The 15,445-nt window shown below is 39.5% G+C and overlaps 1 protein-coding gene across 11 annotated transcripts in view; it reads right to left on the bottom strand.

Annotated features, from left to right (window-relative positions):
• The window catches only part of AGBL1 (AGBL carboxypeptidase 1), a 365,053-nt gene that overhangs the window by 278,606 nt on the left and 71,002 nt on the right, over positions 1 to 15,445 (bottom strand). For all 11 annotated transcript variants that reach the window (XR_010347512.1, XM_064388768.1, XM_064388763.1 and 8 more), the window contains 2 exons: positions 11,400 to 11,547; positions 7,789 to 7,942 (listed from right to left, as the gene is read on the bottom strand). Coding sequence is in view for 10 of the 11 variants with exons in the window: in XM_064388768.1 (XP_064244838.1) it covers positions 7,789 to 7,942; positions 11,400 to 11,547 (302 nt within the window). In the remaining variant the exon portion in view is untranslated. The remainder of the gene's footprint in view (positions 1 to 7,788; positions 7,943 to 11,399; positions 11,548 to 15,445) is intronic.

Here is a 15,445-nt window from a genome sequence, read left to right on the forward strand (position 1 = left end):
TTCAATGCCTTGTAGCAAAAACACAAGTAGAACCACACTCCTGTGAGAAGACCCTTCTGAGGCACTTGACAAACCAATCAAGAAATAAAATAATTATGACTAAGATATGCTAATTTAGATTTTCAAGATGTTCATTAGTGTATCAGAAAAGGCTGTTATGTTCTGGAAGTCTGGAGCATTGCCAGCCTTAATCTCTACTGAGACAATCACAGAATGTCTTGGGTTGGAAGGGACCCACAAGGATCATCAAGTCCAACTCCTGATGTTCTAGCCCAAGTCCATACCAATCAAGAAGATACCAATAACTTATGTTCTAGAAAGTTCCAGCTTTAATCAGATAATTTCTTCTCTAGAAAGGACATGCAAAGGTTATATTTGGGGCAGAATAGGTTATTATTGGGGCAGAATAAGTCTGTTCTAAATCAAAGAAGGAAAGACAGCTGAACAAGTGCTGAAAAAAGTGCTACAGAATTTTCTGCTTTTTCCCCTAAGCAGAGGACAGCTTAGGAAAAATATCCAAATTTCAGAAGGAATTTTATTTTTTAAAAAATGCAGGACATGGCAGCTGAATGAAGAACACTACAAATAGTCTCATTTAAGGTGCTTATTCTGCCATCATGCTGCATTAGGCAGAGGGTGGGACAGAATGAGAGATTACCCTAATATTTACTGTCTCTCTTTGCTAAAAACCCTGTGATTGTCTATGCTTCAAAGCCCAGTTTCAGCATCCTTGTTCAGTGTTTTCTGTCCATTCCTTGCTGCCTTGACTACTGGAATTCAATATATTAATATGTATTTTGCCAAGCTCACAGAAGGCTGACCGCAGTGTCAAAGCTGTGCTGGCAGCATCGGCTCCACCAAACGCTGGGATTCAAAGAGCATTTGATACATCATGAAAAATACTGGCCTCAGCCTGCAGACAACCATGTCTCTGTCTCACAAATTTCATATTCCACTCAACCAGCTTCCATCTTTATGGCAGCAAGCTGCATAACTCAAACAAGAGCATAGTTTTGCAGAAATTTGTCTGCTCTTTTTGCAAGGAGCTGCCAACACTGTTGTGACTGGGATATCAGAAGGAAAAAGTAGAAGAGATGTTTGAAATTGAAAGACAATCTTGAAGAAATTTCAGCACAGACCATCAGTGTTGCATAACTGGACAGCTTTGCTTTGGCTTCAGAAGCTTGAGAAACTGTCTATTCAAGTGGAAAAAAACATTCTCCATTCTGTAATTATTTAGCACTGTAGAACACATGACAATTTTATTCAGCCTTTCTTCACTGCTGCATTAAAACAGGATAACAGTTTTCACAACAGCTGACTCTTCCTGTCACCAAAAACAAAGTGTTTGGTACAAAGTGAGAGAGAAATCAGCACCTCTGCCTGGCAGCCCTGCAAATTGGGAGAAAATCTTCAAATCAAAAGAATACAAAGACACAGACCTTATTATTGCAGATTCAAGGATAAAGAAAAAATGTTTTTTTTCTCCAGTGTTCCATAATCATCTCAATCAATTTCTATACACAGCAAAATCTGTTCACTTTAAACTATAATCACAAATAAAGAGAAGAGACAGAGAACTGATGAAAGGAAAAAGCAGAACAGATCTGTAAATGGAATTCTTGAAGGAAATGTAATGCTGGTGGACACTTTCTTCATAAGATTGCAATTTGGTCCACATTAAGTACCTAGAAAGCTACAAAAACAATCTGTCAGAGATAACATCTTCTGTTCCCATTCAGTGGAAAAGCCATCTAATGGGGGACCCCCCAAGGAGCAGGGGCTTTCTTCAGCTCTTGGTTTCTCTCCTGAGATTATCATCAACAGCAGCAATGGCTCTTTCTTCTTGTATGACATTAGCACTGTGGAATTGTCATTATAAAAGCCTGTCAGACCTTCCCACAGAAACCAGCCAGCAGCCAGACAGCTCTGGGGAGGTGGATTGGTCCCCATTTGGCAGACACGTGTGACCTGAGGGTCCATCAGCAAGCGGCTGTGCTGTTTGCACGTGTGCTGGAGGGAGGATCACACGCAGCAGCAGTGAAGAGCAGATGTGCTTGCTGGTGTGAGCCGCTTCCAGCCAGCACAATGCCAGGTTAGCACTCCAGATGAATTGCTACAAGCAGCCCTTCTGCCTGCTGAAAAGATCGTTACCAATCAAAGCAGGTCATTCTACCTCCTTATTTCAACATTATTAGATGAGAGCTTCCTTTAAGGAGTGCAGCTTCCTTTGGGGCGGACTGACTCCAATAAGGTGTTGAACTAATTTGATCCCTGTTTCACTAGGAGATGTGTCATCTGCAGGTTGGGAAAAGTTATTCAAGAGAGCTTGAGCCTTTCATAATTAACATGCAACACTGGTTGCCACATGGGGAGCAGGCACAGTTATAATAACTCTGAGTCAATAATTCATAAACTATAATGCATTATTAATCAATTATTGAGGCCTGAATTACATTTAATGAGATTAAGCTGATTGGAGCACTAAGCTGTTTGAGTCATATTGATTTAATCAATGTGCTTAATTAAACTGTGTACATTTTCCACATGATCATTATTTCCCAGTATCCTGCATAAGTGGCCCCTGCAATTCACATCCTCTGCTGTTCTTTGCTCCGGAATTGCTCTTTGCTGCAATTTATATTTAAAGGTAAAGAGCTTGTTTTTTCCTAGGAAAAGATCAAAGTTGCAAAACAACCATCTAAATAGCTTATACAAGCAAATTGAGAAATGTTAGAATAGTTTTCCCAGCAACAGTGCCTTTTTTATTCTGTAGGCTTAGGATGAGACCAGGTAAAGACACCTCATTAGTCTCACTTTATCCCTCATTCCAGGTCCAGGAGCATCTGCAGATTCAATGCTATGAGAATCCTACCATATCTATCCCAAAAACAATACTCTATCCTTCTTCAGAAACATGCCTAGACAAAAAATGTGCTTCAAATCCTCAGGAGACTACATTTAAGATAAGCAGGTATCATTATCTTTTTTTGACAGTATTCATAATGGTTTCCTCAGCCATGCATAAAGAGGACATATGATGACAGTAGAGCAACTCAAAGTGACAGATATTACAGATGTAAATGCATTTGCTAGTGTCATTTTTGTTTAATTTCCCTCACCTCTGCTGCTAATTATCTGGGACAATTTGGGTTAACTTTAAACCACAAAATTCAGATCTATAATGCTACCCACGGCTAAAAGAATACTCATTAGGTGTGTTGACTCTGGAATACACAACACACTGAATAACCACTATTATTAATGGGGATGACAACAGTACAACCAGCCATGAAGAGAGTTGTGCAATTCCTTTGGGACTGTTTGAGTCATTACTCTGTGTTAGCACTAACCAGAATGGCACCTACACTACATCACATCTCAGAGGTGCCCTGCCCCTTCCCTTCTCTGACTAAAGGTGAGAGAAAATCCACCACAACTCAGGGTACTGCCAGGAAACACCTCCTGAAAAACACTCACATGGCAATCTAGAGTGTACACTGTTCTCTTTTGACCAATAATTTTGCTTTTGGTGGTTTAAATTCCACCACTCTGTTAACATTAGCAACATATCAATGTCCTTTATTTCTTAACAAAAAGACAATTTCATCATTGCCTGTGTGTCAGTGTTTAGATATTTTCCTTACACTTCTCTGAAAAGTTAATCTGTCCATTTGCTCTGTCACTTACAACAGTATTGCTTGCAGGGTCTATTCAGCTGTCTGCCAGGGAGTTTAGTGGAGTTACACACTGCACACATGCATAAATAATATTGTGAATCAAGAGTTTGCAAACTATTACTGAGTACACATACATGCTGCTAGTACTGCCTTCACTGGGCTCTGTGTACATGGCAAACAAGAAAATCAGAGCTCTGCAAACACCTATTAATTCATCAAGCAAGGAGGTGGCACCAAGATTTGGAATTTTTTTGTTTCTGCATTCATTTGAGAATGCTCTGAAAGATATTAAGAATTGCTCTCCCTTCAGAAGTCCCTTTAACTCTCATCAGGCAGACCTAACATAGCCAGAAATAAAGCCAGAATGATTTTACCTTTATCACAAGACCACAGAGGATATTGCGCTTATCATGGGTATTAAGGATATCTGTATTAGCTGGATGCTGAGTCTTCTCCATCTGATGGCAGGAAGGGCAAGTTTAAAGTTAAGAAGCAACCACAAAATCCAAAAATAGACCCTCTCAGTCACTATTTGTTCAAGTCTATGGAGCTGCAAAGCCCAGCAGGGACCAGCACAGGTACCTACAGACATGGATCAAGTTTCAGTTGAGGTTGTGCTGATTGTAACTGAGTGGTTGCATGAAGAGTAAAAGCACAGGAAGCCAAAGAGCTCCCAGCTCACTTCTTTGTGTCAAATTCAGAACTGAACATTTAATAAAAATTATTCAGTACACCACCATCATATAAAGGGCAGATATAAAGAATGGAAGGAGAAAGGAGCCTAAAGTGAATATCAAAGCCTCACACAAACAAGGCATAATGAAGGAGAGAAGTAGCCCATTTTTCTTCCCTTCAGCATGGCTTGTGCTTCCTATTAACAAGGTGCACGTTAATAAATTTAACTCAGACAAATTTAACCATCCTAGGACCACATTAATCAAAAGCCTGACAAGAGCAGTCTGAAGGAGTTGAGGAGGGGAAGTAAAGCACAGCTGACACAGAGATGCCGTGCCCTCACTCTCCACAGGCACTTCCAGTACAAAATAACTCCTTCCCACTGCACTCCTACCAGGCTGATCCTGCTGCCTTCCCCAGTACTCCTCACCCACCCTGTGCCTCTTTATCTGATGTTTCCTTATCCCCACATGTCTATACTTGAGAAAAGATTTAGACTGTTTCAGTATGATCATGTGCAGGAGCTACAAAGTCCTGCTGAGATTTGTGCCACTGGCATTGCTGGAAAGAAATTCTCATGGTACAGATTGACACACATAACAAAGGCAACCTAAGTTTGATAGGAAATCAAAATGACTATAGTTCATGAAAACTGTGCATTGTCCTGAACCAGAAGGAAAAACAAGGGCTGTCCATTTTTATTCATTATCTATGTGCCAAGTTCCCCAGTCCTGGAGCTCCACGTTCCTTCTCAAGCTGGAATACCCATGGAGACTGAACAAAGCCATGGGATTTATTGCAGGGAAATCCTCCACCCTTTGGTCTCTTCATATTTAGCTCTAAGTTGTCGCTCTTGAGTTATGTTTTTAGCATGGAAAACATTGACAAACAGGTCCTTCCATCAGCCAAAACACTTCTCAGAAAGATGGGTATGTCACACAAAATGAGGAAACTGAGAAGTAACTGCTGATCAAAGCAACACAAAGCAGCACAAATTAGACTAAGTGCATCCCCAAAAGCCATAATTATCCAAGCTACTCAAACAAAATAAGCACATACATGATTATTCAGATTTGCCTACAGGCATCCCCACAGCATAAAACATGGTGTGCTGCCTTGCTGTTCTTTCACTTGATAGAACAATAAATATTTTCATCACTTAAGAGTATTGGTGTTTACTTGTTCAGTCTTGAAAACTTGAGTGAAACTGTGTCACCTTGACAATGTCTTTCCCCCAAAAACTTCTCTTTCAGTTGGACAACTGAGGTTTCTACATGTTCTGTTTTGAGATCCATGGGTTCATGGATAGGAAGTCTGCAATCTTTAGTGCAACACTTCAGAAGAAGGGGTTAGTGGCACAGGATTTCATGGCATTTCAGGGAGAACTACAAGCTCCCACTGGCTTCATGTACTACGACAAGGCAGGAGATATTTATTTCTATTGAAAATAAAGCGGACTTAAGCAACATAATTGGGATTTGAACCTAGGTGCAGTATGTTAAAATTCTGAAGCATTCGGAAAAAGTATTCATAGATGCCTTATGAATCTTTCAGCAAACCTGGGCTGAAAAAGCAAGCCAAGCCTTGTCTATGCAGACAGGTTAACAACCTTTGAAAACCTGCCAGGCTTTCTTCTAACACTGCAAGAAGGAATCTAATATACTCTGAGAATACAGTGCTCCAGAAAATGGCCATGCCTCCCAACATGGGCACATTTATATCACAACACTTATTTGAAATTTTTTTTTTTGCTTTCCTATCACAAAACACTCCTTTCTGAAAGTCCTTTCAAAACCAAAAGAGCAAAATTCCAATGTTGAGGATAGTGACTCATGTGACTGATTCACTCCAAGTCCTTGCTTAGATAAACCCAAATGGTAGCTCAGTTTTTGCTTTGTACCACCATTGGAAAGGGCTTCTTACTTGGGTAGGAAATCTTGTTCACTGCATGCCTCTTCCAGATGGCTCCAATTCTCAAATAAAATATTCCATCTTACTTTCAGTTGCCCCCTTGAGACCTTCAGCCATGAGGTGTCAGCAAATAACATCTGACCAGGTGATCATTGCCATGTGCCAAAGGCCGCTTTAGGTAACAAACCTCCCCCTCCCAAACTCCCACTGATTTTCTAATGGAAAAAAAAGTGCTTAAAGGCAGGAATTCTCTCTTCAAGCCAGGCATGGACAGCCACGATTAAAGCTGTGCATGCACATTATAAATCCCCCTAAAAATTATGTAGCCTGTACTTGGCTATTTTGCTTTAGTATTTGAACGAAGAAAAGCATGTTCACAATACAAATTTGCTAATCCAAGGTAAAAGCTGAATTTGTAATCAAGTTATTACAGTAAAAAGGCATGAGATGTAGATGATTACACAGTAATGTCAGCATGGCTGCAGTCACTCTGCTCTAAATCTGGACCAAAAAATATAGCAATAACTTTCACCAACTCTCATATTTCACCTCTCTTTTAGTTTAGAAGGACAAGTCTGCAATAAGAACTGTGGTTGAGGTCACAGAATCCCTTTGGATTATTCTAGCCTAGTATCTAAGTGAGGTAATTAAAACTATTTACTTAACATATAAAAAGATCTTAAGACAACTTAAATATTTACAAGCCTCAAAAGTCTCAACCTGTGTTATGTTTGAAGAGAGAGAAAAAAAATCACTGTACACCTTGTTCCCAATTAAAAAAAAAAAAATCAACCTACACATAAGTAGTCAATGATTTAGGCTTTAAAATAAAAGCTAACCCAAAGTGATGCTAATCAGAATCTTAACTCTTGCTGTTGAGTTACAGAAACATGTGTATCTTAATCTTATTCATCAGGGCTATTGAAGGTCTAAATCTTTGGCTCTCACAATGAAAAATCAGCTCGATATAAAATGGCAATTCTAATATTTACTATTAAACAGTACATATCAGTATGGTCTCAGACAGAATGCAAAGAGATATATTGTGTTCCAGATGGATCTACTGGGCACACTGCAGGAGCTGGAATTTCACCAGAAGACATCAATTTCTGGTCCAGCTCAGAATGAGTTATCTTGTTTTGGGGATTTGTTTTTTTCAAATTTAAGACTTCATAACACAAATTTTTTTGTAGTAAACAAAATATAAGAAAAAAATCTTGTTGAATTAGTTATTTCACAGTTTTTTTTTGCTCTAGGACATATTTTATTTTGAATTTTTCAAATGTTTCACATCATAGAAGAGAAATTAGAAGTACAAAATGGTATCAGTTCTCCTCCCTCTTCCATGCAAACCTGTAATTTTTAAAGAGATCACAATTGGCTATTGCTCATATTTATATTCCTTTTTCCAAAACAAGAAAGACAACAAAATCAGCATGCTCACAAAAGATGTTGTTACTGCCACTGCTGACATGAGCACAACTCACCAGCATCTTTTTTAATGCTTCATTGGGCTACTTACAGAACTGCTCCAGGTCATCTCTGTTTTTAGACTCAGGCATGGCAGTGATTGTGAGCAGTGGGCATGGATTTCCTCCTAGAGTCTGGCAGAGTGCCTGCTGCCTCCAGTAAACCTTCTTAGGGTTCCTGTTTTGTTCTAGGATATCAAGATGGGACTGAAAAAGAAGCAAGGAAGCAGATTTATAAGGGAGTTCACAGTCTATAAAACATTATTTTATTCTAGTAGCCGTATATTACTTTTGATACTAATGTCATATCTTGCTAACTTCCCAGCTCCTCTCTTCTGCCAGTTAATATCAGCACCTTTTACATCCCACAAATATGCACAAGCCATTCACAATGCATCCCAGTTCACTGAAGCTGCACAGAATATTTATTCTTATATCATTATCTACTCGAGGATGCCCCTTTATTATTGCAGAGGGGTTGGACCAGATGACCTTTAAATGTCCCTTCCAGTCCAAACTATTTATAATTTTGCCTGAACAGTTCCTAGGTGCTTTTGTTAGCATAATGAAATTTCTATGCATACATGAAATCCAAAAGAGAAGCATTTACTCTATGTTTTAATAAGGATTTTGTAGAAACGTGAGAAAACTCACCACTTTTGAACATTTACAGAATTGATTGCCTAGCTGTCAAGCACATGCCAATGAAACTCAGTGACAACTCCATATCAGAGGCAGCCAAAAAGTTTATATTGAAACAACATTTTGTACAATCAGTAGTGGGAAATTTGTAGAGTGTCTTTCCAAGAAGTTATTTAAAAAGAGAGATTTTCTACCCACCCCCCAAAATTTATGACAGCTTTAAATAATTCTAAAGACCAACAGCTTCTTGAGAAATTTGAGGAAGAGAACTGGCAGCTTAGAAGAAAGACTTTTTGGAACAAATCCCCATTGCCTCATTAAACATGGAGCCTCTTGTCACCCACCCAGCAGATGAAGTGTGGCTCTGTTTGCAGTGTGGCTGATGAGTGTGAGCACTGCCCCTGGGAGTGCTGGGGAGCACCAGTTGTCTCCCAGTGGGTAGGAATAGGTGCAGTGAGCACACTTGTCCTAACAAAAACTAAAAGAATTCAGTTCACTCAATGACCCTCACAGGTTCAAATTTAATCTACATTTATGGGACACCATGTTCTTGTTTATCAAATCTTGGAGCTCACCATTCTTCAGACTGCTTTCTCAGCATTCTAATAGAGCTGTGTAAATACAGAACTGAAATTTACAGTCAGCTATGTTATAAAACAATTAAAATACAGCTCTATAAAGTAAATACAATTATTAAATGCATTTAACAATCTCACATAGGTACAGAGAACTCAATATCATCATTTACTTATGTTCCTGGTACCCAGTGAAACTTAATTGGGTATAGCTACCACAGAGATTTCAGCTAGATATCAAAACAATTAATACTGTGATGTAAAAATAGATAAATTACTGTTCATAAAAGAAATGTAATTACTAACGGACAAGAAGTAATGAACTGCAGAGTGCATCCAGTTCAAATAGGATTCTACAATATTTCCTGCAAATATGCCTATAACCATTAAATATATATGATATTTAAAAACATTTTCAAATTACTAACTCCATATACAAGTTTATCTTCTTCCCCAAAGCACTATGTCTTTAATTGAGCCCTTGGGTTCATAATCAGTTTTAATTTATTATTGATATGTAAAACCAACACATTTCACCAGTGGACAAATGCTTTAAAATGCAATTTACTGATGCACAAACCTGATTTAGTTTATTTACTGTGGAAATAAAAGTAAAACAGAGATGTGTATAGTGCATCACTTGACATTTTAAATTAGCTCAAGCAAAGAAGCCTTCCAGAATTATTAGAAGTAGTGATTTTACTTTAGCTGGAGCTGGACATTGCAATTTATCAGCCTTTTCCACCCATAATTCCCATTTACCAAACTTTATGGTCCTTATTGTGTCCAAGTTCATTTAAACTTTTCCTGGGGCAAAACTCCCTTTAACTTCAGTGAGCATTTTATTTGAAGAGACAGTGAAATACTTAAAGACCTGGCCCTGGAAGCCTAGGAATAACATCTTTTTCATCTCTATTCTATTCATTCAGGAGCAGGTGAGATATTCAGTCATTCCCAGAGCACACAAACTCTCGAAGTCTCTCTTGCTTTGTGCCAGCAAAAGATAGAAATCAATAACAGTAAAATAATGATGAGGCACTGCATTTATGTGAAATGTATGGTGGTGAATAAGTCCAACCCATTCTTCAGCATTGCATGTATTTTTTACTCTGCAGACTGCAGATATTTGTGCCTTCAGTGCTAAAGGTCAAACCCCACCCTGGCAACACACACTCTTCCCCACAGAACTTTGGGAGTAACTGGTGAGGAACTGATGAGAAGTGAGCTGACAGACATGTTTTGGACTGAGGGCTGGACTGGCCTTCCCCCAGATATTGGAAGCAGTTTCTTTGAATGTCTATAATGGGATGCAAAACAGTTGACAAGAAGCTTGCTTGAGTGGGAAACAATCCAAGCCTAATTCTGCTGGCATGCCAGGCAGCACAGAGAGCCCTGGGGGAGGACAATGTCCCCTGGAAAGCACAGCCTCCAAAATCTGCTTATGGCAAACTGATGTCATTATAAAAAACACAGTGACCTCAAACTCCACCAACCCACACCAGCATGCGTTGCTCAAAACAAAATGTGTTGACAATGGAAACTGAAGTGAGAAGGGAAGGAAACTGATTTGCTGGAACTGTGTGTTTCATTTGCAGTAACATAGTTCTCATCTTTAGCATCAAAGCAAAGCTACTCCCAGAACTATTCATTTCACTTCTTTCATCCTATCTCCCCTACATCAATTATAGAGGAAGCACATTGGATGCATTTCCCAGAAAATTCCCTTACCATCCAACCCCTTTCCACAGAAGAGGCTGTGGAAAACAAACCTGTGCCCAGTAAAAAAAACATAGTATAGCTGAATAACTAAATTTATGCTGTGGAGTTGTATTCTTTTAGCTCCTGTACTGACAGCACTGGTGGGACTGTCATAAGTTCCTACTGACAATCCAGCTGGCACCAAGGAAAGAGCTGGTAAAATAGCAGCTGAGGTCCAGCAGCCTGGTAATGCTGGGTGCAGCTCTGAAAGCCCTGGTACCCTGTGTCAGGAGGAGGATCAGGCAGCACATCTCTGCTGTCATTAGGTTTAGCCCCCTGCTTCCCAGCCCTTCAGCAGGAGGATCCTGATGCCCCAAGTGAGTGGAGACACCTTTGGTGTGTATTATGACTAGTATAAGCATTAATGGTTTTTGCTCAGCTTGTCCTACAGAGAAATTTCTTCTGCAGCATTCAGGGCTTTACAGCTGGCAAAACAAGGCAATTACACCATCATGATCACAGAATGGTTTCAGTGGGAAGGGACATCTCATTAAGGGTCATCTCATTCCAACCCCCCTGCCATGGGGGACACATTCCCCTAGACCAGGTTGCTCAAAGCCCCATCCAACCTGACTCTGAGCACTCCCAGGGATGAGGAGGTGAAATCAATCCTCTGTCTCATCTCAAAATCTACACACACCCAAGCAGCTCCAACCATCATTTTATCTAAATAGACATGTCAGCATTACCATCATTGTGGAGTAGGTGTAGGGGTAGTGGTAGGCCAGGTAGCAGACATCATCTTTGTGAGGGAACTTGATGCTGAAGGTGAGGGTGTAGTAGAACCTCCCCCTCACTCCTCCTCCTGCAGCTGCACTCCTGCAGCAGTAGTGGTTTCTGGAAGAAGAGAAGGAGGAGGAAAGTAAATGCTTTTCACTTCTAGATGTGCATTTGAAGCAGCCATGGGAAAAATAAGCATTCAAGAAGCATCCACATGACAGGACACAAAGCCCAGCAGGGAGTTAGGAGGCACGACTGCACGTGGCAGTGCAGGGCACAGCCAGTCACGTGCTGCTGAGGGATGGGAGCACTCTCCTAGGAAAATAAAATCCATTAATGCTTTGTTTTGTTAAGATGCAAATAAAGGAGTCAGCTAATAGTAGCTCATATAGCAGAGTCCAGACATATTTAAACTATGCATTCAGCTAAAATTGCTGTATTTCTTCACATAACCACATTATCTTGCTCAGAGGCAGGTTGCTATTCACAGCCCTGAACAATGCCATAAGAAAATACTCTGCAAAAAGCTTGGAGATTTAGAAAATTTGAATACCCTACCAAACCAACTATTCAGTTCCACCACAGGAAGAAGAGTTATATTTCAGGAATAAAAATAAATAATAAATAGGGCATACATAAAAATATTTCAGACACCATCAAAGGCACTTTGCTGAGAAGGAAGAAGAGGAGAGTGGGTTTGGGTAGAGACTGAGCATGAAAGAACAGTGACTTGATACAGATTTTCTAGCTGTGACCAACCCAAAATTTCTTTGTATTCTTTTTTTCTTTTTTTTTTTTTTGAAGTCTTTTACCTCTCCCTCTTAGGGAACAGTGAGGACCAGCTGCTCCCTAAAAAACAGTCTAGTGTCAGGAGCTGATCTCTTGCAGGAGACTTACTCTGATGAAGAGATGACTTCAGGCTGTGTAAGAAAGTTTTCTTTCAGCAGAGATGAAGTGACAAATCATGCACTTTAGGGAGAAGCCTCAGAGCAAATTGCATCCATAAGTACATTTCAAACAATATTTTTCCCACATTGCAGCAATTATACTGTTGCCAAACCTTCTGATTCTGAAGGACTCTGAGGTTTCTTTGACAAATGTTATCATCAATGTTGCATTAAAATGCAAAATAGAAGAGGCAACCAAAAGATGCAATTTCAACTACTGAATTTTACAATACTAGTTTATTTTACTACTGTTCATTTTTATTCAAAGGGGTGGAGAGAAAAGATAATTATTCTTGTCAAATTTTCCAAAATAATCAGCTCTTTTTAATAAGGGAGAGACAATACAATGCTGCTAGGTTTTCCCTTGAATTCAATAGTTAGAAACATGTGGGGTGAGTGATGCCAACTGGATCAATAGATAGTGCAGGAATACTGAGTCACAGTGGCAACCTGAAAAGCCTATGATTTTATTCTCAGTTGAACCCTTTATCCCAACATTTCTTTTGAAAATAAAGCACCTTAATATTGGACACAGACTAAAAGAGGAAAAAAATTCAATAAACACACAAATATAGAAACGTAATTTAGCATTTATATATGTATTTCAGTGGATGGAGGGTTAAAGTCTGGTATCTTTTTGAAGTCAGAACAATGACATTTAATATAGTTCCTGTTAATTTTGACAATGAAGGATAATTGGGAACTATTTCCTGCATGGTACAGAAGGAAAATGCTCACCTCCACAGCCTCTGCTATACAGAGTGACACTTGGAAGGTTAGATCACCTTATTCATAAAGTGTGGTCACAAAAGTGCTGAATTCTTCCAAGTCCTCCCCTCCAAGCTGACATTTGTAATTAGAGGTGTGGGAGAAAGCAGGTCTTTGCAGGCAGATACTGCCTAAATATCTGACATAGACATTATCCCCACTTGTCCCTAACACTCCAGAGTAAAGGCTTCTCCCCCTGTAGTCTGTAATTCTGCAGACAAGTGTCTTCTCCTACCTAAAATGGCCACTTTAACCCAAGGGTTTTGCAGCAAGAGACACCACTGACCTTGATGCCACACTGGTAGTTCAGTGTTGCTCACTCCTGCCTGCTCAGACACCATGCTGAGGGCAGGGATGCTCTCACAGCACTGCTCAGCAGCACATTTCATCCTTGTTCCCAGCATCTCTGCTGTTCCACCCAACTACCCACCCAGAAAAGACTCTCCCAGACTTTTGAATCACTTCTTTACACCTGCTTCAACCCAGAGCAAGCTATCTGGCAGTAAAAGGAAAGTTACAGGTGGCTTTGGGAGGCTTCAATATTCTTCAGTCTTGCACTGAAAAGGAAAACCCCTGTGTGCAAGCAGTGTAAATGATCATGTACTTTTACTGTATATAATCTGTTCTCCTCACAATCCATCATACAAAGCAGTAGCTCCGAATAATTTTGAAAGAAACCTAAAAAAATAACATTTTTCCTCTGTGCCTCCCTCTCCTCCTACTGCTGTCAAGCCAAAATAACTCTATTGCTTCCTTTTTCCTCCACCAGATTGATGCTTTTTAGTTCCTCACCACTTTTTCATCAGAACACCCCACCATATCAGCATGGAGCCTAAAGTAACAAGCAAGGAAAAGGAAAGGAATAAAAGACTCTGGCAACATCTGGTCCCCACTACCTTATTTGTCTTCTCTTTCAAAAACATGTTGAAAGTCTCTTATGCTTTCCAGAAGCCAACACACTGGTTATTGGAAGGAAAAAAAGAGACCCAAGTGTAGTTTTCTCAATGAACATGTAAGCTGTATCTACTGTGCTTTTCAGTCACTTTGTAGTAATGAAATCACTTTGCTTGCTGCTCTCCTTCAGAAAAAAATGCACAAGTATTGTATTTCCAGCATAGCAGTGATGAAGAGTTAATTAATAATAATTATTATACTACTTATCTCTTGCTCTGCAAGATAATTTTTTGAGCTTAAAAAAAAGTCTTTGCAAACACTATCTGATTAAAACATGCTTCCCCATTTATCTGTTCCATTCTTTAGGTGGCAGATAAATAACTCTAATTTTCCACCCTTTGTAGGGAGAAAACAGACAGGTGAAGCAGCTTGGACAAAGATGCAGGCAGGAAAAGAGCTGGGTTGTAACTGAGGATTTCAAAAGCACCAAGAGATTCAGGAGCAATATCTCTTGGCCATCTGATCTTTAGACTTCCTATCTGCAGCATTTAGTATTGTAAAATACTAAATGTATTTCAGTACTAAATTATTATTTTAGTACTAAATGCACTTTAGTACTGTTAAATGATGGAATGTAGCATTTTCAGCTTAGACTAACATGGCCAAAGAAAGTATCAATATCCCAGAGTTCTGGGCCACTTCAAAACAGAGATCAAATGGAAAGGAAAAGGTTTCTCTCTTCTAATCTGTTGATGTATTCCCTTGGTCCAAAATACTTTCCACCTGGAGTTTGGTGTCCTCATTTTCCACATCTGGACTTCTTTATATCTCTAAGTGTGGTTATTAAGTGCAAGACACTTCAGTAGCACCCTGATTCATACCATAAAAAGCAGTATTTAACAATTTACTGGGCATGGCTGTTATTTTGGGGTCTGCAACATTGGAAAGCAAAAAATGCACAACACAACTTCCTTTTCAAAGGGCAAATCCCTGATAAGATATTTTTGTTGGCAATATTTCAGGCAGAATCCCAGCTGAAGTAGAATATTCCCCCAGCCATTGTGCCATTAAGGTGTTCAGTCACACTGCAAAGGCCAGGTGCTCTCAGAGAGAGGCTGATGTATCACCCTCTCACAGATATCATTAGAGCAGAGAAGTGACCTGCTAATGTTATGTTTATTTCATCTAATGTGATTATAAAGATGCTGAAAAGAGCTAGTTCTGACATTGTTGTATCACTAAACAGCCAAGTTTTTAGTGCTGATGTGAGAACAAAATGTTCATAACTATCTGACCTGTCTACTGTCTGAAAAAGCGGGAGGTTACATAATATGCTTAGAATGAGCCATGAAACCAAAGGCACAAGCACATTGTCACCAATTCAGCACTCAGCTGCCATTATTCCT

This window comes from Passer domesticus, chromosome 14 (genome assembly GCF_036417665.1).
Source record: "Passer domesticus isolate bPasDom1 chromosome 14, bPasDom1.hap1, whole genome shotgun sequence".
NCBI classification, from domain to species: domain Eukaryota; kingdom Metazoa; phylum Chordata; class Aves; order Passeriformes; family Passeridae; genus Passer; species Passer domesticus.